Source organism: Xiphophorus hellerii, chromosome 20, assembly GCF_003331165.1.
Source record: "Xiphophorus hellerii strain 12219 chromosome 20, Xiphophorus_hellerii-4.1, whole genome shotgun sequence".
Classification (NCBI taxonomy): domain Eukaryota; kingdom Metazoa; phylum Chordata; class Actinopteri; order Cyprinodontiformes; family Poeciliidae; genus Xiphophorus; species Xiphophorus hellerii.
Genome location: NC_045691.1, coordinates 30415818 through 30438485, shown reverse-complemented (window position 1 = coordinate 30438485; position 22668 = coordinate 30415818). Strand labels below are relative to the sequence as shown.

General features: G+C 42.6%; 1 protein-coding gene across 1 annotated transcript; it reads left to right on the top strand.

Moving 5' to 3' along the window:
• Positions 1-416: 416 nt before the first annotated feature.
• Positions 417-22597, top strand: LOC116709899 (cilia- and flagella-associated protein 57-like). The gene is given in 23 exon segments (XM_032548616.1): positions 417-807; positions 2441-2754; positions 2833-3092; positions 4304-4478; positions 5127-5279; positions 5492-5631; positions 6883-7048; positions 7125-7238; positions 7378-7590; positions 7682-7855; positions 8130-8291; positions 8737-8892; positions 10005-10098; positions 10179-10369; positions 10464-10571; positions 10573-10638; positions 10738-10896; positions 11053-11196; positions 11813-11929; positions 20737-20871; positions 20972-21115; positions 22373-22447; positions 22449-22597. Coding segments are annotated over 23 exon segments (3513 nt in total). The 5' UTR covers positions 417-650; the 3' UTR covers positions 22545-22597.
• Positions 22598-22668: the final 71 nt, after the last annotated feature.

The following is a 22668-nucleotide window of genomic DNA, read 5'->3' as shown; positions in this document are numbered from 1 at the left end:
GTTCATGGTGAGACAGTGAAAGTTTGGGCATGTTGACCACACGTCCAAAGCTTCAGTGTCAGGAAGATCTTCAGGGTCTTTAATCAGTTTAGCACAAACACAAATTGTTGCCAGCGCCAATCAAGCAACGAAGCTGCTCAAAGTACAATTAAAACAACTATCAAGGAACAACATTGTAAAAATATCGAGTCTTTGCAAAACCCTTAAACTTTTAAAACATTTGAAATGTTCTTCGCTACAGTCTACCACAGGGAAATTATAGCTAAAAGGCAGGTTTTCAACCTTTAACTCCAAAAATATTTACACTGCGGGAAAAAAAACAACATAGTTTGACTTTACAGGTCATTTTTAAAAAATACAGAGGCAACAACAACAACAATAATAATAATAATAATAATAATAATAATAATAATAATAATAATAAAGAAATAGCTACATTCCTGAGTTGTAATATATCAAAACATAGGCCTAACTAATACATACAGAGGACGAGAATTAGAGCCGTGGAGACGCTTTTGGTTTCCAGGTTATTGCGGGATCTGACACGTCGCCTAGCAACAATGACTCAAACTGCACGAGGACACCCGCAGGTTGTAGGTTGTGCTCTTTCCCCGTTTGCTGTCTAAAGTTTGTCCGCAGCTTTCAACGCGATGTCGACCGTGTTTTCTCGGCCCCATTTTATTTTCGGCCTCCGGAAAGGCGTGAAGAACAATTTGTGTTTTGTTGACGAGCAAACGGTGGTGTTCCCCAGCGGGAACAGCTGTGTGATCCACAACACCGTCCAAAGATGGCAGCGCTTCATTCCAGGTACGCTAGGACCGGGGGGGGATTTTTCTTAATGCGTTTTAATATGTAGAGCATAGGTGTCAAAGTCCAGTCCTCAAGGGCCGCTGTCCTGCAGTTTTTAGATGTGCCACGGGTACAAAACACTGGAATGAAATGGCTTAATGACCTCCTCCTTGTGTAGATCAGTTCTCCAGAGCCTTAATGACCTAATTATTCTATTCAAGTGGTGCAGCAGAGGCACATCTAAAAGTTGCAGGACACCGGGCCTTGAGGACTGGAGTTTGACATCCCTGATACCATACCAACTTTATTTATAAAGCACTTTAAAACAACCACAGCTGATACAAAGTGCTGTACATCAAAACACAACATAACAATAAAAAAAAAAAAATGTAGATGATGTAGAGCATCATTTCACCATGCTGTCAGCAGACATATTTGATCGAACACAATGACATTTCTATTTATTCTATTTAATATTTATTCTATTTATATGGCCTGAGTAAATACAAAATTTTGTATTTTAATTGGGGTGGGGACAATCCAGGCCAATCTGATCAACTGGAAAACTAATTAGTCCTCAATATAAATAATTCAGCTAATCTCCGCCATTGGATCGCCACAAAACCTGTACTTTCTTCATTTTTCACAGCATATTTATGGCAGTGAAAAATGAAAGCCTGATAGTATGTTTATGAGACAGATTAAATGTTACCACTACACATGGCTGTTGGTATGCAGAGTTGGGAAGTAACTATAGTTACTTACATTTACTTGAGTAACTTTTTTTTTTTTTTTTTGCTTTTGCTAGAGTAATTTTATTATGACGTATCGCTAGGCTTACTTGAGTAAAATGTTTGGATTCTGTACTCACTAAATGAAGAACAAACAAAAACTATGCCAGACACACACCTGCAGTTTTTTGTTAAAGTTTAAAAGTTTTTTTAATTTAAATAAACAGCTTTGGGGAGAAAAAAAAAGTCAGTTGCCTTCTTTTTTGTTACTTCTGTGAATTATTGTCATTTTGGTTATTAAAATAGCAAAATTTCCATGTAAGTTTATATTTTGGTCCGTCTGATGATGTAATTTTTTAATATTAACTGATAGTCAGATCAGTGACTCAGATCCGATTATCAAAATACTTTTTTACTCTTACCTGTGTAATTTGTTGGACGGCTACTTTGTACTTTTACTTGTGTAAAAATATGTTAAAGTATTGCTAATCTTACTAGAGTGCAATTCTTTGGTCCTCTGCCCAGTGTAAATAGAGACAGCTGTCGGCTCTAACCTGTGTGTGTGTGTGGGTGTGTGTGTGTGTGTGTGTGAGGCCACAGGTTTCTCTTCTCTCTTGTATTTCTCTTGTATTTGAATAGGAAACGTATAATTCAGGAATTTTGATAATAACAATGTAATAAAATCATACACAACATCAATTAATCCTGGTCAAGGGGTCAAGTTGATAACTGACAGTGCTTTGCTTGTCATTGGCTTTGCTAAAGTGGCCTGGCTTGTAAGCAAGTGGATATACATCAGGTGGATATGTGTGTGTAGTTACACACACGTTACATAAAATCTGTGAACCGTACAGTAAACTCTATGCTTCACCTGCAATAAATGTTATTTACTGGTTTCTGTTTTCTGTGTGCCTCTTCAGGTTTAGAGGGAAGCCTTGGCCTACGCGCTTTGGCTCTAAGTCCAAACCAGCGCTACTTGGCAGTATCGGAGAAGGCTGAGAAGGCCTCCGTCACCGTGTTTGACCTTCATCAGGAGCACGGCATGAAGAGAAACGTTCTAACTGCAGGAGATTTTCTAGTTCAAGAGTTCTTGTCCATAGCTTTCTCTCCTGATTCCAAGTACCTTATCGGTCAAAGCGGAGCCCCAGAGTGGTTGTTGATCTTCTGGAGTTGGGAGAAAAACAAACTCTTGGCAACAGAGAAGACAACCAACTCTAATAATCCCATTTCACAGGTGAGCCAGTCACACCTTCATTCACACATGGAGTCCTGGGATGCTACGTGCGGCTACTTTTTTTTTTTGTCTCGCCAGATCAGCTTCAGTCCTCATAACAACATGCAGGTCTGTGTGAGTGGCAACGGCATATTCAAGCTGTTTCGGTACTCAGAAGGCAACCTGAAACAGAACAGCATCGCAAAGGTGGAGTCAATCAACATCCTGTGTCACACCTGGTTGTCAGAAGACCGAGTCATAGCGGGGACAGACACAGGAAGGCTGCTGGTGTCTCAGTCTGGGGACGTGAGGAGGGAGATCAAGATGTGCTCTGAAGCTCCGCAGGGCCAGAATGAGAGGTCAGATTGGAAAATTGAATTATACTTTACACTTTGTGATGTGGAATTTCCGCTTAAGTGAGATGAATAAAGTTTAGGTTGTAAACATTTTCAGGAAAAAAATGTATCTTTTTTTTTACCATTTATGTTTCTTCTTTTATTCCCTCTTCGATCTCTGTGGTAGCTAGCGCTCGCTAGCACTAAAGTTATCTGGGCCTATTTTCCCAAGTTCCCCGCTCGGCAATCGGTGTAGCTAAAAATATTGATTCATCAATGCTTCACAGTTCATTTTTCCAATGAAATATCAATTCAGAAAAGCCTGTGAACCGATTAGACATCCTGTCTCGCCATGAGCAGCACGGTCACAACACTGTTTCATATAAAACAGTTCTTCATCTTGAGTTTTTTTGTGGCTGGCAAACAACTATGGGTGGGGATTAATCTGCACATATTAATGACCTAAATCAGCTGATCACAAACAAAATCAGCTGTTAAACACACAGACGTTTTCCCCCAAAACACACTAAGCAATAAGACCATGAAATCAGTCATGCAGAAATCCGTACAACACCAGTGTCTCCGAAATGAAACCCTCTGTGATCTGAGTTTGTCATTTTTTTATCGCTGTGGAGAAAATGATTTGACTTGTACTCTTTCACTACACAGGATTACTGTGCGCTGTTCCTAACTTAGTAGTTTGACATCATTTGCGATCAGCGCCACATTCTAACTTGTTTTTTTTCCCCAAAACTTTTTGTTAGTTTGTTTCTTTTTAAGGAATTTTTTGGTGCTAATGAACTTTATTTGGCAGTAGAGAGAAGGTGTGAAAGATGTGTGGCACCAGAACCGAGGACGGGACCCGAACTATTGTTTTACTGACATTCAAGATGAGATGATTATGCTTTAAGATATGTCATGACAAACATAACTTGTATGACAGTTTTCAGTCTTTTCAGATTCGTTGGCATATAATCCCTCTGGATTACATGAATGGTTTCCAAGGTATCCTTAAAGAAACCGACATTGTTTCTTTCCAACTATTTGGAAGATGGCATTCCTCCTCAACGTTATTAGCAATCGGTTTATTGTGTTTTTATTTTAGATATTTAAACAAGCTGCATATTTTTCTGGTTTTAGCCAGAAACTCTTGCCATTGAATCTGTTATTTCTCTAAAATGTATTCTTAGAGACGGCACACAACTTGCCCGTAATGCTCTCGCTTCACTGCACAGGAACCTGGAAGTGAGACGAATCAAAGCGGGGAATGTGACGGAAGGCGTGGCCAAGTGTGGCATCACTGCCATCCTGTCCTACTCCAAGGGTTTTGTGTGCTCCACCGGTCCGGGCACAGTCTCTCTGTTTGAAAAGATAGAGGACAACGTCTATAGAAAAAGCAGAGAGATACAGGTAAAAGTTCCAGTTGTGAATTTTAATATAACTGACAGCCAGAGGTGGGCAGAGTACCCAAAAATTATAATCAACTTAGAGTCACACTACATCAACATATTAGTAAAAAGTAGCCGTCCAAGAAATTATTCAAGTAAGAGTAAAAAAAAGTATTTGGTAAAAAAGTCTATGCAAGTACTGAGTAACTGATCAAAAGGCCAATCATTTTATATTTAAAAATTGCATTGTCAGACGAACCAAAATATGAAGTTATGTGGAAATTTTGGTGTTTTAAGGTCCAAAATGGCAACAATTCATATCAGTACCAAAAATAACAATCTGGCAAAAGAAAATGTTTCCAAATCAGTTTCTTTCAATAAAAAACTTATGAAACTTTAAGAGAAACAGCAGCTGCGTGTCTGTGTCTGGTGAATTTTTCAGTGGGTAGAGAATCCAGAAATTTTACTCAAGTAAGAGCAGAGATACTTCATAATAAAACTACGTAGGCAAAAGTGAAACGTACAGGGTAGTAAAAACACAATTTTTTTTCTAAAAAGTTACTCAAGTAACTGAGTAACAGAGTGTATGTATCTAGGACTATGTATGTAGGGCAATATTCATTAGGTGTATGGATATTGCATTTTTATGAGTTTTTTTGTTTTGTGCCAGATTCTCCCAGCTCCAGCCAGCAGTGACTCAGCTCCAGCCCAGTGTCAGGAGATAGACACCATGTGCATGAGTCCTGCAGAGGAGACGCTGGCTGTCAGCACAGACCGAGGCCAACTGTACAGCATTAATCTTTCATCTGCTGAAATGAAGCGGGTGCTGCTATTAGCACAGCCTAACAGATTAACAGTTCATACTTTGCAGCTTCATGATTTCGACCTGCTTTTGTGTGGAGCAAGTCCTCCAGTTCAAAAGTCCAGTTTTGCAAAAGCTTAGATGTCTTACTCTTTTTTTTTTTTTTTTTTACTTATTTAAGGTGTCGATTTAAACATTTTTGAAGTTGATGTAAGCTGTGCTCTGTCCATCAGGAGGAACAACTACATTTTGACTTTTTGTCCCAGCCCTTCCACTCTGCCTCCATTACTGGTTTGTCCATCTGCATCCGTAAGCCCTTCATGGCCACCAGCTCTTTAGATTGCTCCGTACGGATCTGGAATTACGAGACGAAGTAGGACTTCCTGCATGTTCCTTGTTTCCTTTTCTTCTTGTGACCTCATTGTTTCAGGCAGGTTCGGAATGGCAGCTAATTCCTGCAGTTCATGGTAAAATAAAAAAAAAAAGGTGAATAAACCTAGTGGGGGTTTATAAAACTGTTCACATTCTTTAAGCTTTTCTACATTTTGTTATTTTCCAATCACAAATTTTATGCATTTTACTGTATCATTACTATGCAACAGTACAAATCAGTCTCTTCTGTTGATTAACTGATATAATATGAAAAACATGGTGCACGGTGAAGTGGCTAAAAGGATAAATTAGTTTATCATTTATATATCTACAATATTTAGTACTATTGTTCTATAATAATACATTTTAGTTGAATATTAAAGTGGCATTAAAGAATATGAAGGAGACGCCGATGTTCCCAAACACCGAGCACAGAATATATGCATAAACAACTTATATCAAAATCATTTATTAACATTTTCTTACAATTTAACATTAACTTGCAGTCAGAATACTGAGCCTCTTAGCTAAACAATGTGCAAAAAAAAAAAACTGGGAAAAGGTTCAACCAACTTAATAAATGACGATAAAGCAAAAGGCATACTGATGAATACTGGGGGAAAAAATAGAAATGCAAATAAAAAATTTTAATTGAAAAGAAAGTTAAAAACAGCTTTTCAAATTAAAAATTTGGGGTCAAAAGTTTGAATCTGAAAATCAGTTTTGAAATTTGTTTTCAGTTTCCAAACTTTTTCTTTGAGTTTCAATTTTTTTCCCCCTTTGAACAAACTTGACCCCAATGTAGCTCCATACATGTAATTTGAATCAGTGATGTTAGCTAAATCCCCAGCGCTACAACACACACTGGGAGATGTAGTCCTCTTTTTTCCAGGTAGCTGTGGTCACATTATATTACTTCAGACCGCAAGCCACACTTATTAATGTTTAGCAACATATATTTATTTTATATTTATTTGTTCATGTACTTGTTTGCAAATACATGATCTGACACGGAAAATCCCAAGAAAACACACAGAAGTTTGTGGTTATAAAAAAGTGAAAAAGTTGACATAAAAAGCAAGTAAGCAGTCTTTCCTATGAAAACACACCACAGATGTGACTATTTATTTAATAGAGATGAAGCCGGCAGGGAAATGTTTGTAAAAAATAAAAACAAAAAAATTAAAGTTCACCCTAAACTTTAGTTCTTTTAGATGACGGTCCACACATACTGTCTTTTTTTCTCCAAAAGAGAGTTGGAGTTGTACAAAGAGTTCCAAGAGGAGGCGTTCAGCGTGGCTCTTCACCCCACGGGCCTCTTTGTGCTGGTGGGCTTTTCAGACAAACTCCGGCTGATGAACCTGTTTATCGACGACATCCGTACCTTTAAAGACTTTGCGCTGCCCGGCTGCAGAGAGGTGATTGTACTCGCTCTGAAACCTGTGGCTTCCCGCGCACATCCTGTTTCAACCTGCTTCCTCCTCATCCTTCCAGTGTGCCTTCAGCCACGGTGGCCACATGTTTGCGGCCGTCGACAGAAGCGTTATTCACATCTACTCTTTCACCTCGTTTGAGAACATTCTCAATCTAAACGGCCACTTTGGGAAGGTGAGTTGATGCCGATGAACAGACGGCTGGCCGTCGGATCTAAAGCCAAAAGGTGGGATTGATCCACCTTTGTGTGGTGCAAAGGTTCAAGTTCTTGAGCAAATGTTCAAGTACTACCAAGTGTTTTCTCGCTGCTCAGGTGCGGACCGTTGAGTGGAGCTTCGACGACAGCCGGTTGGTGTCTTGTGGGGCAGACGGCGCCGTGTACGAGTGGAACACCCACACCGGGAAGCTGGAGTGTGAGACTGTGCTCAAGGCCTGCAGCTACTCCGGCGCGGCTTTCTCCTGGGACTACAAGACCGTCCTGGCTGTAGGAACGGACCTCATCCTGAGGGAGATACAGGACTGCCAGGCCAGGAGAACGGCTACAGCAAGATTTCTTTTATGCAAACGTTGGAGAGTGTGAAATAAAAGTGATTTGACATTGGAAATTGACTCCACAGGTGCTGAGGGAGGTTCCTGCTGATGCGGTGGCTCACACCGCTCTTGCCGTGTCTCAGTCCGGTAGGGTCGTCTTCACCGGTACCGCCGGCGGAACCGTTAGAGCCGTTACATACCCCCTACCTGATAAGAAGGAGTGGATCACACAGCAGGCTCACTGCGGCCCCGTCACCAAGGTGAGTCCAAACACACCCTGAGAGAAGTTGCCCTCCACCTTCTTTGAATCAGACACAATTGGTGTAAAACGTTTGTGCAGCAAAAATTTTCATTTGTGCCGCTATCATTTTAAAGATATTAAGAGATGTTTCCAGAGGTAAAAACTAGTTTAACAAAAATTTTAATTTAGATTTTAATGCCAGTTTGTTAAAAGTATACATTTTTAAACGGAAATAATTGCCCATTTCATCCATCATGTAATGTGTTACTAATGCTGCCGACGAATGTCTGCAGATGGTGATAACCTACGACGATCAGTTCCTGCTGACGGCGTCCGAAGATGGCTGCCTGTTGATATCCAAAATCGTTGACGAAAAGGGTCGAGGTCTGAGGAGCAACAGGCAGATTGTCCACACCGAAGAGATTCTTGTTACCAAGGCGGACCTGGAGGAAAGGGTCTGTTGGGGAGTTGGACCTCTAATATGCACTTCTTGCAACCGTGAACTAGCGTCTAGCATTATTCTAGCTGGATATGGCCACGTTTTTGGCCAAATATTTGTGGAGTTTACTTTAATTGGTTGATTTCTTGGCACCGACCCGGCTTTTAAATCTAGTACTTGTGCTTAAAGTCGGATCCATCCCAGAAGCTCAATATTAGCCTCTTCCCAAACCAGTTTAGATGTGTGTTTGGAGTTCAAACAGGTACATGGTTCATCATTCTAGAAAACTGAAGGTATTGGCTAAAATGTTCCAAGTACTGCCAAACATCCAAAACCCTAAAAACCTAATATCTCTAGATGGGAAAGAAAACATCCTGAGTCTTAGGAGAGCAGAAGATGATAAAAAATGTTGATTGAGATGCAGCTGAAATATTTTGTAAGATTTCTTGTGTGTGTTTCAGGCTCACAACATGTTGGAGCTGAAGATGCATCTGGAGGAGCTGCACATGGAGAAAGAGTACCAACTCCGCCTGCAAGAGATGAACTACAAAGAGGAGCTCCAACAAATGTCAAACAAGTTCACGGAGGAAATCAAGTCTCTGAAAACAACACAGCAGGTCTGCTGCTGTCGGTCAGACATGTGTGCATATACTGTATATATACTGTATATACAACTGTATATATAACTCTTGATCATAGCAAGGAAGCTTAATTTCAGACTGTTTTGCTTACAGCAGCACATAATGTCAAGCAACTAAATTTCATTTGTAGAGCTTTTGGTGTTGGGTGTAACGTTAGTTACTATAGAGAGTAGCAGTGCACCGATTGCAGTTCTCTAGCTGATCCCTGATTACCGATCTTTAAAAAGCCCGACCTGCCGATTCCGATTTTGGCCGATACCAATTTTTTTTTTTTTGTCTGAAATGTTGCTAAATATAGAAAGAAAGTTGCTGAGTTGGCAACAGTGGAGTGACTGTTGTTAAGTGCAAACGTGCAGACATGACCTGGTGGGCGGGGCCACCAGTACAGACCTCTCAGGGGAGAGCAGAAAAGGACAGCGGTTGCTTTTTAGATCTTTGCTGAGGTGGATAAGATCGGCTTCACATGTAAGTATCGGCCGATCACCGATCTCCCAAAATTAAGGAAATGTATGCTGATAAAGAGGCTGGCCGATAAATCGGTTAATACTTATTAGACAGATGGATAATCTATCATAGATTCTGTTATAGTCAGATGAAGCTCAGATTAGATGAAGTCCTCCCACAAAATGTCAACTGTATTTATGTCTGCACCTTGACTAAATTGTTGGAGGAGCTGCACTTTGCCACTCTAGCAGATCTAAACCAAAGTCTGAAGTCTTAAGATTTCTCCCAGGGCTGCTCTGAATTCAGCCCTGTCAAACTTCCTGTGAACAGAGTCCCTTCTGAACAAAAATGGGACTATAGAAAAGCAAAACAGATACCCAGTCTGTTTACAATTATGTCGTATTTGGTGTTGCTTTGCCTAGTAAAATGCCTTTGAGTTTTCTGGTTGTAATATGATAAAAGTGTGAAAACGCTCAAGAGGTATGAGCCCTTTTGCAAGTTCATAATTGTAAAAACATTCAATGAAAAGCATCCAACATCATCTCTGATTGTGGTAAAAAGAAATACTAGGATATCGCAATAAGTAGATTCCAAAAATCCTTGTGATTCAAAAGAATACTTCTCTGAAACTCTTACATTCGTAGATCCTGAGCACGGAAATAGAGCAGTGTGAACAAGAGACCCAGCTGAATTCTGCAGAAGTTGAAGTGAAACACTGCAAAGACTTGAAGGATCTAGGTAGGACATCATCACTTCCTATCCGATGCATTCTTTATGAGCTCAAAGGGAAGTTTATGAATGTTTTTAATCCCACACAGACCAATTCTACACCTCCAAGCTGACTGTGGAGCACGAAAAGTACGAAGACCTTCTCCAGAAGCACAAAGAAATGCAGGAGGAGTACGAGACGCGGTTGATTCATGCACAGGGGGACCGGACCCAGAATCTGGCCGAGGTCACGCAGATGTACGAGGCCGAGCTGCAAGCGAAGACTCAACAAATGAATAAGGTCCTAAAGAATGAGGAGGAAAGCGACAGAAGTCCGGGACCGCTCGCGTCATCGAAACACCTCTGAATTCTCGCTGATTTCATTTCATTTACAGTGTCAGAAGGAGGCTGAGCTAAGGATCCGAGAGTATGAAGAAACCATAAGGCAGGCAGCAGAGCAAGAGCAGCAGAAGATCCACACCATGAAAGACAAGTACGAGAAGAAAACTCCAGTCAGAGAAAGAGGCCTTCACCAAGCTGAAGGGAAACAGTGGCACTATGACACAAAAGGTGACCAAAGATTTTCAAGCTATCTTTATATTTCGTTTACTTTTGTTGGTGTCAGTTAGCCGGAAAGATTACAGCGTCTTTTTAATGGCGGTCACGCAGGTCCACAATCTCCAGAAGCAGATCGATGACCACTTCAGTGACATAACCTCCCTGAAGAAGGAGCGCCACACTCTGATGGGGTTCATCCGCACTCTGGAGACCGATATTTGTGTTCTGAAGAAACAGGTTTCCAAATATAAAAAGATCTGCCAGGAAAAGGTGACTGAGGAGCAGCGTCCCGCCGTGCTTTTCGTTTCACATTAGAAGTTTAGTTTTGTGCACCAAAGAAAGACAGAATTAAATGAACCGTAATTGGGGAACTGACTGCAGTGGGAACACAGAGTAAACAGTCCACCTCTGCCCGTTCTCACACAGGACAGAGTCATATCCAGCCTACATATTATAAACCAGGATCTGCAGAAGTTGAAGATCATCTTGGAATTCAAGCTGAAGGACATGAGGAAGCAGATCAGGCCACAGCAGGTCGACATAAACGAGAAAGCAGAAAGGATACAAAAGGTACGTGAGAGAGCTCGGAAAATTCTAGGTTGGCTCCAGGCAGAGGGAGTTGGAGTTTCATCCTGAATTTGTTCTTTTTACTTGTTAGAACTGAGTCTTCTTTCTGGTAAAGCCATTTAGTTTTGGAAGTAGTTAACGGCAACATGATTAAAGTAACCCTCGGCATGTTCTGCCATTTTGTTTTGCCTGCATGCATCTACAAAAGACGCTGCTGTTTTAACTCATTGATTTTAGCTGACTTCAAAAAAAGACACACAATAGATTTAAGGGTTGATTTTTTTTGTCTTCATTTGTCTGTTTCAAGTTCTTGTGTGTGTTAGTTTGCAAAAAAAACAAACAAAAAAAAAAACGGGGGAACTACTCATTTCTAACTAACTGAACACTTTGCAATCCTGGGTTTTGTTGTTCGGTATTGATAACATTGAAACCTCCACACTCTTTGTAGAGTGGCCATAATTGCCGTGTGTTATTGCAGTCCAAACGTTTGGCCTGATGTCATTTATTGAGCTGCTGTCCATAAAATGATGTGATCAAAATCAGGTGTGCAGGTTTCTCTCTATCCTTGTATGAACAAAACATGTCGCGTCAAAGACGACTGATAATCCCTGTTCAACAGCTTGAGGAGGAGCTCATGCTGATCACCAACAGCAGCACTCGTCTGAAAGTCACCATATCTGAACTGAGGCTCAGACTGAGGACCAAAGACAAAGAAATCCAAAAGGAGTTGCAAAGGGTCAGCGCACACACACACACACACACACAGTCATGAATTCATGTCTTGAGGGGACTTTACTTTGACTTCCATTCATTTTTTACAGCTTAACTCTTAACCTACCCCTAAGCATCACAAACCACCCCTAACCCAAAAGCAACATTTCCCCCCTATGGGGACCAAGAAAACGTCCCCACAAAAAGCAGTGGTCCCCACATCCCCACATTGTAGACAGAAAAAGGACCCCACGAGGATCTAAAAACCTGGTTCACACACACACAGAATAAAAAACGTCTTTGCGGTTTTTATTCGCAAAGACGAATAAAAAACTGACGAGATTCTAGAATAAACACTTCAATCATAAAAATACTTACCTTCAAACAGCAGCATGTGTAACACAGGGGAAAGAACCCGGATTGTGGCTGAGGACGTGGCCCTAGAGCCAACTGGTAGACTACTGAAATATCAAGTGGTCTAGAGTTTCCCCAATTAATGATACCCAGGTAGGTCTGGCTGAGAATGAGGAAACAGAAATAGTATACAAAATATGTTTTATTTATACATTCTTTTACAATATTAAAAATAGACTTTATTATTCTAATTTAAAACGCAATAGGCTCTAAAACCCCGGACAAGACTAGAAGCAATTGGAACCAAACGAATGCAAACCAGATTAGTAGAAACACAAAATAACACAAAATAATGTTAGGAAAACAAGAAAAACAAATCCCGCGTTGCCCCAACCCCGTCCTAAGGTTGTGCCCAGTACGCTAGTAAAAATAAGGAGCTATGCTGTTCTGGTTCTACACAGTTTGTGGTTCTGAATAGTTTGTGGGAGCACAATAGGCAACAGCAGCAATCTGCAATACCAAAAGAAAACAATAACGCATCTGCTGACAATAATAGACAGGTAGAGTAATGACATAAAAATCCATTTATCCTACCAGTATTAAATGTCCACGATCCGAACACTCACAGCAACCCGATGAGCACGGCGCCAGCGCTCATCTGCCCTGAGAGCCAACTCAACCAACGGACCAAACAAACACACACAGATTGGCGTGCACACCCGGTGCCTATATACGCTTAATGAGCCCAACAAGGCTGTGAACGGAAGTGACGGTGGGGAACGGGGCCGAGATGTGTTCAACGACCCAAACCACGGTGGGAATTTACAACCACTAGATGTAAACTACATCTTCCAATAAAACCACCCGGTTACATCCTACCCCCCCTCTATGAATCGGTGACCCACCGATTAAGTAAAACTATGACCAAGGTCGAAAAATGGCTGTAGCCATGCTGCTAACACCTGGAACCAGAGAAACAGCAGCCCCTCTGTCTTCACTCGTAGCTGATCTTGGGAGATGCTGAGGATTGGAGTGCTTGCCTGCAGTTTTACGGGTGGACTTTCTAGGGGCAGCCCTAGTGCTCTGAGGAGTTTGCGAAGCTGACGGCACCTGAACAGGTGTTCGAGCTGGAGGCCTCTCTGATGGTTCTGGGACCACAGGCCTGGGTGGATTACCAACAGCCTCTCGGCACACCAGCCAAGATCCCGACTCCACATCCTCCTCATCACTGTTCTCCTCTGGTGCACTCTGTGGCCAGTCATCATAGCAGGTCTCTGAAGGTGACAGGGCAGGCTTTATGGAGGTACGGTGCACTTGTCTAACAAGGTGAGGCTTATCAACTGGAGCAATTGAATATACAACACCACCTGAACTTGGCGCCCTCACAACTTTGTACACTGTAGCCCCCCAGGCATCCTGGATCTTTCTGCGCCCTGGGCCAACATCACGCAGATACACTCGTTGTCCAACTTGAAGTGGCTCACACCGGACTTTCTCATCATGCCTCACTTTTCTCCTGTGGGCTGCCAACTCCACTCTGCCTTTAACAACATCAATGGCCACATTTAGGCGCCTCCTGTGCTCTGCCACCCAATCACACACTTTTGCTTCTGTGGGCTCAGGAAGATGGCCAAGCAGAAAATCCACTGGCAAGTGGGGCTCGTGTCCAAACATAAGGAAGTGAGGAGATTCACCAGTCGACTGGTGGGCAGTGGTGTTATAGTGGAAGACCAGCTGTGGGAGATGTTCTGGCCAATTTCGCTTTTCATCTGGAGCTAGGGAGCGAAGCAGATTGAACATAGTTCGATTAAAACGTTCACATTGTCCATTTCCCTGCGGGTGGTAAGGTGTGGTGCGACTTTTCTGAACTCCATACAACTCACATAACTGTTGTACTAGGACACCTTCAAAGTTCCTCCCCTGGTCAGAGTGGATACGGGCCGGCACTCCAAAACGGTAAAACCACTCACGAACCAGGACCTTTGCCACTGTTGTCGCTTTCTGATCACGAGTAGGGATGGCTTGGGTGAACTTCGAAAATACATCTGTCATCACCATCACAAGCTCCCTTCCATCACGGGCTGGTTCCAAAAGTGTAAAATCAATGGCCAGCAGCTGATTTGGTCTTGAAGCAAGCAGGTGACCCATAGGCGCTCGAACTCTTGGCTGGGTGTTCTTAGCAAGGGTACACCTCTCACACTGTTGGCACCAATCCCTTACATCTTTATCCACTCCTGGCCAGAAACACCTCTGCTTCACTACATCAGTCGTCCTCTCGACCCCCTGGTGGCCATGATGTTGATGAAGCTCCTGCAACACCTCTGCTTTTAGACTCTCTGGGAGAAGAAACTGAAGAACTTCTTCTCCACCATCTGGTCTCCAGGTGCGCCGATACAAAAGGCCTTCCTTCTGGACAATGCGGTCCCACTGTTTCAGAAGTCCACGGGCGCCCGGCCCTAGGCACTCCTTCTCAGCCCGGCTCGGCACTCTTTGCTGCTGCCAAAACTCCAGGAAGGCTGAAATGGACGGATCAGCCCCTTGAAGTAGGCACAGATCTTCTCTGCTGCGGGATGGAAGGACAGTGATCGCCAACTGCACAGCATCCTCCTGCACCACCCTCGACATCTCACAGATTTGTTCTGGAATGGCTGTCCCTGGGAGGTGGTGGTGTAGTTGTGTTCTGTCCCCACTTGTTGATTGCCTTGAGAGGGCGTCAGCATTCTTATTCACACGGCCTGGACGATATCTGACCGTATAGTCAAATGCAGAAAGTTCAGCAACCCATCGATGCTCCGTGGCACCCAATTTGGCAGTGTCCAAATGGCTCAGTGGGTTGTTGTCAGTCCAAACGACACATCGGTGGCCCCACAGGTACTCCTTGAACTTTTCAGCCATAGCCCACTTCATGGCCAACATCTCAAGTTTCATGGAGCTATAACTCTTCTCAGCAGCATGCAAACTGCGGCTGGCATATGCAATGGGTCGTGCTCGGCCACCCTGTTCCTGAGACAACACAGCTCCTAGTCCATGGTGGCTGGCGTCGACCTCTAAAATAAAAGGCAGGGAAAAATCAGCAAAAGCGAGAGTGGGAGCACTTACAAGCTTGGCCTTGAGCTCCTGGAAGCTCCTTTCACATTCTTCTGACCATGCTCCTCCCAATAGTTTTCCTCGTCCTCGACTCGCCTTCGACCCAGCATGTTCTGAAACAAGACGATGGAGGGGGCCAGCCAGTTGAGAAAAACCTTCTACGAACCTTCGATAATAATTGGCAAATCCCAGGAACGACCGCAGCTCTGAGACATTTGTAGGGTGAGGCCAGTTTGACACTGCTGCAATCTTGTCTAGGGTCCGTGGCCACGCCGTCCTCAGAGATGAGATGTCCCAGGTACTGCACCTGCTTTTTAAAGAAGTCACATTTTTCCAACTTGACCTTCAATCCTTCTTGTTTCAGGCGACTTAACACCACCTCCAGCCGTGCCAGGTGCTGGTCAACACTGGAAGAAAACACAATAATATCATCCAGGTATAGCAAGAGTGACTGACCATGCTGAGCCCCGAACATCCTCTCCATTAAACGTTGGAAAGTTCCTGGTGCATTACACAACCCGAATGGCATGCGATTGAATTCAAACAGGCCAAAAGGCGTGCAAAAGGCTGTTTTTGAGCGATCATTCTCTGCAACTGGAACCTGGTTATAGCCACAAACAAGGTCCATGGTTGTGAACCAGCGGGCGCCTGATAGAGAGTCCAATGTTTCCTCTATTCGGGGCAGTGGAAAAGCGTCTTTTCTGGTCTTTTTATTAAGTTGTCTATAGTCCACACATAGGCGAAGACTGCCGTCCTTCTTTCGGACCAGGACAATTGGTGATGCATAAGGGCTACTGCTCTCTCTGATAACCTGGTTTGCCAGCAGCTGGTTAATATGGGACTTAACTGCCTCATATTCAGATGGAGGGATACGCCGATACCTCTGCCGCACAGGAACATTGTCTAACAATGGAATGCTATGCTCGATTAAACTTAGTAATACCAAGGTCACCATCAAAAGCAGAGAACACAGACTCATACTTTAGCAACAACTGTTCTCACCTTATGCTGCTCTTCGCTGTCCAGCATAGAGAGATTAAGTGATGTTATCTTCTCTCCAACCGAACCAGTCTCAGCAGTATGGGACCTGACTGTAGCCACGACTTGCTCCTGTGCACAAGGAACTTCCTGCAACTCTGACGGTAAACTGACCACTTTCACAGGGAGACAAGAGACCCAGAGCACAACGGGGTCTTAGTGTGACTGTACACACCCCTACATTCACCACAGGAACATAAACAGTGCCCCGAAAAACCTGCAAAAGGGAAGGAGACACTAACAAACCCTCAGGTAAGCTAAACTTTACATCCAACGGCTCAATTAATGCTGCCCCAGCCAGCGCTAACATGGCTGAACATGTGGCAGGCACAAACTTAATAGTGCCTGCAGGGACTACAACTGGTCTTCTACCACGAAGTTTTGCAACACTGGTTTGAATATGGCCTTCTTGAACCTCAGTCTGCTGACATAGCTGAAATGCAGGAAGCCAGGGAGACGGTGCCCCCTGAACAGATGGGAGTTTAAACAAATCAGTGCCATACTGGTCAAATAGCTGAAGATAGTAGGCCTTTATTACATTCATCCCGATTATGCCTGGTATTTGAGGTGAACTAGCCTGACCTGGAGGGTCCCTAACAACAAGGATCCCTCTTCTGGGGATTACCATCCCACACACCTCAATATCAGGCTCGAGATAACCCAAGTAAGGAATATTCAAACCGTTTGCAGCTCTCAACTCTAACCAATGGCATACTTTTAACTTATCTGGAAAATGCTTTTTAAAGAAGCTTTCTGAAATGGTAGAAACCATAGAACCAGTGTCAAGAATACACTGGACTGGAACTCCAGATAGTTTTACAGTGACTTGAGGGCACGATGCAATTAAACACTCCTTCACCTCTTCAATTTGGGGACCCACCGAGCCTGAACCACCCCCTCCTAATGTCTGGCTCCTAACACTAGGGGGAGTTAGTTTTCCGCCCGCTGATGGCTAGGGGTGGATTGAACCTGAGGGGCACCACTTGTGCGTGGAGACTTAAAACGGCCACGAGTGGTACAATACCGGGCAATGTGGCCTGGTTGCTGACATTTGTGACAAATCACACTACTAGAACTGGGAGGCCTAGCCACAGGGGGCTGCTGCATAGCTGCAAGGGATTGACTAATCTGGTCCAACTGTTCCTGCTGTTTTTGTACAATTACAGTCAAAGTAGCAAGTTGAGAGGCAACAGAACCAGTGGGAGAGTCAATCTGGGGAGGGGACACACTGGCACTCTGTACAGCACAAAAAGAGGGGACAACACTACTTTTATTTTCCACCCCGCCCTCACGCTCCCACATAATTGCCTCAGCTCTAACCTCCAGTAATGTACACCTCGGATTATCACGAGCATAACGCTTTAGCTCTCGACGCAGGTCAGAGTTACTAACATTTTGAATAAACTGATCACGAAGTAAAATGTCAGCATTTGCCATAGCATGAGGAGAATTAGATTTAACTTTGTCCATCAAGCAAAACAATGAATGAGAGAATTCCTGCAAAGATTCACCATCTAATTGTCTCCGTGAAAAGAAGTCCTCCTGTAATGAGACATATGACTGTTGGCAACCATACAGTTCTTTTAAAATGGTGAAAACAGTTTCTGGATTCTCACGTTCAGCTGAGGATCTATATTTAATCTCATCTCGAGCTTCACCTTCAAGATGATCAAAAATGAAAGCAGCCTGATCTGTGGGTCCAACATGGCGGACTCGTATGCTGGTGCGAACCTCTTCTATCCACTCCTCCACCCCGACACCATGAGTTCCTCGAAAGATTGGACACTTTCGCTCCCTCGGCAGGTAGATTATGCGATCAGTTGCCCTAGTGTTCATCGGAGCTCCACTTGTACTCGGGCCAGCTTGTTCATCATCCTGTTGATTTGAATTTGCTCGTGCAGAATCCCTCTCCTGCTGCAGACGGCTCCTTTCGGCCTCCAACTGCTGGACTCGAGCCCGGAGTTCTTGAAGTTCCTCAGCCATCGCACCAGGAACGCTGATCCTCGTTCACAGGCGGAAATATCCAGCCAGGTCCCACGATGTGCCTACTGCTGCACTATTATGCTCCCACACTCTAAGCGCTCCAAACAATGAATAAATACAGCAATAATGCTCTCTACTAAAGCACCACTACCACAGAACCAACACTATCGGTATCAGAAATGAATGTAAAAATATGTATACCATCTGTTCAAACAGCCAGATCCTGCCGACAACGCCAGAAAATTGTAACACGGGGGAAAGAACCCGGATTGTGGCTGAGGACGTGGCCCTAGAGCCAACTGGTAGACTACTGAAATATCAAGTGGTCTAGAGTTTCCCAATTAATGATACCCAGGTAGGTCTGGCTGAGAATGAGGAAACAGAAATAGTATACAAAATATGCTTTTATTTATACATTCTTTTACAATATTAAAAATAGACTTTATTATTCTAATTTAAAACGCAATAGGCTCTAAAACCCCGGACAAGACTAGAAGCAATTGGAACCAAACGAATGCAAACCAGATTAGTAGAAACACAAATAACACAAAATAATGTTAGGAAAACAAGAAAAACAAATCCCGCGTTGCCCCAACCCCGTCCTAAGGTTGTGCCCAGTACGCTAGTAAAAATAAGGAGCTATGCTGTTCTGGTTCTACACAGTTTGTGGTTCTGAATAGTTTGTGGTTCTGAATAGTTTGTGGGAGCACAATAGGCAACAGCAGCAATCTGCAATACCAAAAGAAAACAATAACGCATCTGCTGACAATAATAGACAAGTAGAGTAATGACATAAAAATCCATTTATCCTACCAGTATTAAATGTCCACGATCCGAACACTCACAGCAACCCGATGAGCACGGCGCCAGCGCTCATCTGCCCTGAGAGCCAACTCAACCAACGGACCAAACAAACACACACAGATTGGCGTGCACACCCGGTGCCTATATACGCTTAATGAGCCCAACAAGGCTGTGAACGGAAGTGACGGTGGGGAACGGGGCCGAGATGTGTTCAACGACCCAAACCACGGTGGGAATTTACAACCACTAGATGTAAACTACGTCTTCCAATAAAACCACCCGGTTACACATGCATGATCCAGGATCAAAGTAGTACATAAAACACAGATCAGTGTTGTATAAAGTACTGAAATCTCAGAGTCAAGTAAAAGTACAAGTACCTCTCCAAAATATGACTTTGGTAAAAGTCGAAGTCACTGACTGAAATGTTACTTGAGTAAAAGTCTTAAAGTATCTGAAACGTCTTGTACTTAAGTATGGAAATTACTGTAAAAATGGATGTACTCAAGTAATGTAATGAAAAGTACAAGTAAAAAGTAAAACAAGGCAAGTTTGAATGACTTTTTTTATATTTTGGTAAACTTGTCAAATAAACTTAAAATAATGTACCCAACCAAGTGCAGGCAAAATGAAACCTGCTAATAAATTGTTCCAGTTTTAAAGAGTAGCACATGTTAATGGTTTGTGGTTTTGAACTTGCATGCCTTTCCTATATTCGTTAAATTTAGTCTAAATTGCTATCGCTATGGCTTCTGTCCCCCATTGAACTAGGGTGACCAGACGTCCTCTTTTTCCCGGACATGTCCTACTTTTCAGACCTAAAAAGATGTCCGGGGGGAATTTAAACATTGTCCGGGATTTTGGTCAACTGCCTCAAACACATTACATAGCTTACAGTGCATTATAGGGCACGGCGCTGCGTGTCACGTAATCCCTGAGCCGCGTCAGTGCGGGCAGCACTCTTCTCTGTTCATCCCACCCACACACCCGCTGGAACGTATTCTGATTTCTAATTCCCCCCCCCAACAATGGGAGAAGCGAAACAGGTGTATCCTGTTGGAGGTGATGAACAAGCCCAGGCTACGGACTTTGTTCGGTAGCCTGCTTGCTAATCAGTAGGTGGGGTCAAAACACTTTGTTTCTCTCTCTCGCTTTTTTGTAACGAGTAACTAAACCACACATTGAAAATGTATCGGAGTAAAAGTACGCAATTAAGTTCGGAAATATAGTGAAGTAAAAGTAAAAGTCATCAAAAATTTTCATACTCGAGGAAAGTATGAAGTACTCCAAAATATACTTAAGTAAAGTAGTGAAGTATTTTTACTTCGTTACTATACAACACTGACACAGATCATAGCATGATTTTGGATTTTATTTAAAATCCAAACTAATTTGTTTTAAAACAGAAAGGCATCCAATCCAGAAGGTAGCTAATGCTCGACAGCAGTCTGAATTCAAGATATGAATATGAAAGTGGAAGATGGCTCTATTTGTTTCTCTGACTAATGTTGCTGTAGCTGGAAATGGTCGGGGAAGTTTCTACGTCTGACAACTTCCTATGTACAGGTGCAGGATTTGACTACGCTTCTTGAGCGGGTCAGGTCAGACCTCCAGGTTTGTGCCTCCCTCATCCAGGATCCCAGGAAGCTGAAAGACAACATTTTGATGATATACGGCCGATACGCCTCAAGCACAGAGAGTGTAAGAGCCGATTGTCGAGCGTTGGTTCGGTGCATGTTGTTGACAACATCGGTGAGATTGGACGACCCTGCGCGAGACAATCTGAGGGTTTTCTTTCTAGGCAAAGAGGAGCAGTGCAGTTGATGATGCTCAGAAGGGTATGTGCTCCCAATGTGGTCAACTGGAGATGACTGTAAGCAGTCTTCAGAAGAAGCTGGTCAGATCTGCCAAAGAGCACGAGGATGTCTACACCAGGATGATGAAGGTAAAGACTACCATTATAAATCAGCGTTTCCCCCATGTTTACTGTACTGGGCGTTATCGGAAGGTCTGATCTCAGTAGCGGCTGGTGAAAGAAATTCTTGGAGGGTCTGATGCAGAGGTGGGTTGGGTACCCAAGAATTGTAAGAATAGAACTACTTCAATATATTTTTACTCAAGTGAAAATACTAAGTAATGTATTTTACTTTGTAAAACACATTATATACAATAAAATAGTAAAAGTTTACTCTTTTATTTTTACCAAATAAAAGAGTATTTGGTAAAAAGACTCAAGTACTGAGTAACTGATCAAAATACTTAAAAATGACATTGTCAGACAGAGCAAAATATGCATTTATGCGCAAAATTTTGCATTTTAAAGATCAAAATTTTAGTTATTCATATAAATAAAATAATTATAAAATAACAAAATCAGGCAAAAGAAACAGTTTTGCAAATTTTTTGATGGGGGCCAAGTTCATCCCTGGCCCCCATCCAGCCCTCGTTAAAATCTTCCAGCAGTCTTGACAATCACTAACAAAGGACTTGGTCTCTTTTTTTTTTGTCACTGGTATATTTAAGTTTTAGCGCATTACGATTCGACAGCTAAAACCATTGATAATCGTCGTCAGCCAGCAGGTTTTTTTTCTCTCCAAGAAGGGAGTCAACTCCACACAGATTTGAAATCATCTTCCTTGGTATATGGAACCATAAGGCGTCTAGATTTGTTAAAAAAGATCTAAGCCATTTTTTTAAAGTGGCATTCATGCAAATTCAGTAATTTAATCTTCAAACTGATTAAATTAGATTTTCTGATAGCGTTTTGTTTTTGTTTAAATATATACAGTACAGACCAAAAGTTTGGACACACTTTCTCATCATCCCTTGGACACACCTTCTCATTGAATTCAATGAGAAGGTGTGTCCAAACCTTTGGTCTGTACTGTATATGTATATTTTCCATTTGATTAACAGATTAGATTGTAAGTTGTGTATTCCTAATGTAAATGCAGGGTAATTAAGCCTGGAAATACTTTTTTTCCCCCTTTTCCCTCAAGTTTGGTAAGAACACATCCTTGGTCAATGATTCAATTTGTACTAAAGTTAAGCAATGTTTACTTTAAGCAATACGCTTAACAAAGGGCTAAAATCACGCCCCGAACACTTTTAAGACCCAACATATATGGATAAACATACAAAGTGGATGAGACTGACCTTCAACACATTAATCAGCTGCTAATGATGTCTTTGTTCTCTGCAGGACAATATGGCTCTTGTTACCGAAATCAACGAGCTACGCAAGGCACTGCATGCCGAGCGGAGCAAGGAGAAAGACAGCAAAGCTCAGCAAGGCCTCCTACAATAGTCCAGGTCGCATCCCACTTCAAAAGGAAGGAGCTGAAGAGGAACCTTGACATGGTGGAATCAACTGAGCCCTTCCTTGTTTAGAGGATATTGACGTTTACGTAGAAAAAATAAAAAAGTTTTATAGGCCAAAATCTACGTTGTTTACCGTGTACTACAACTTCTAAACATTTGGGGAACAGTTTACATGAA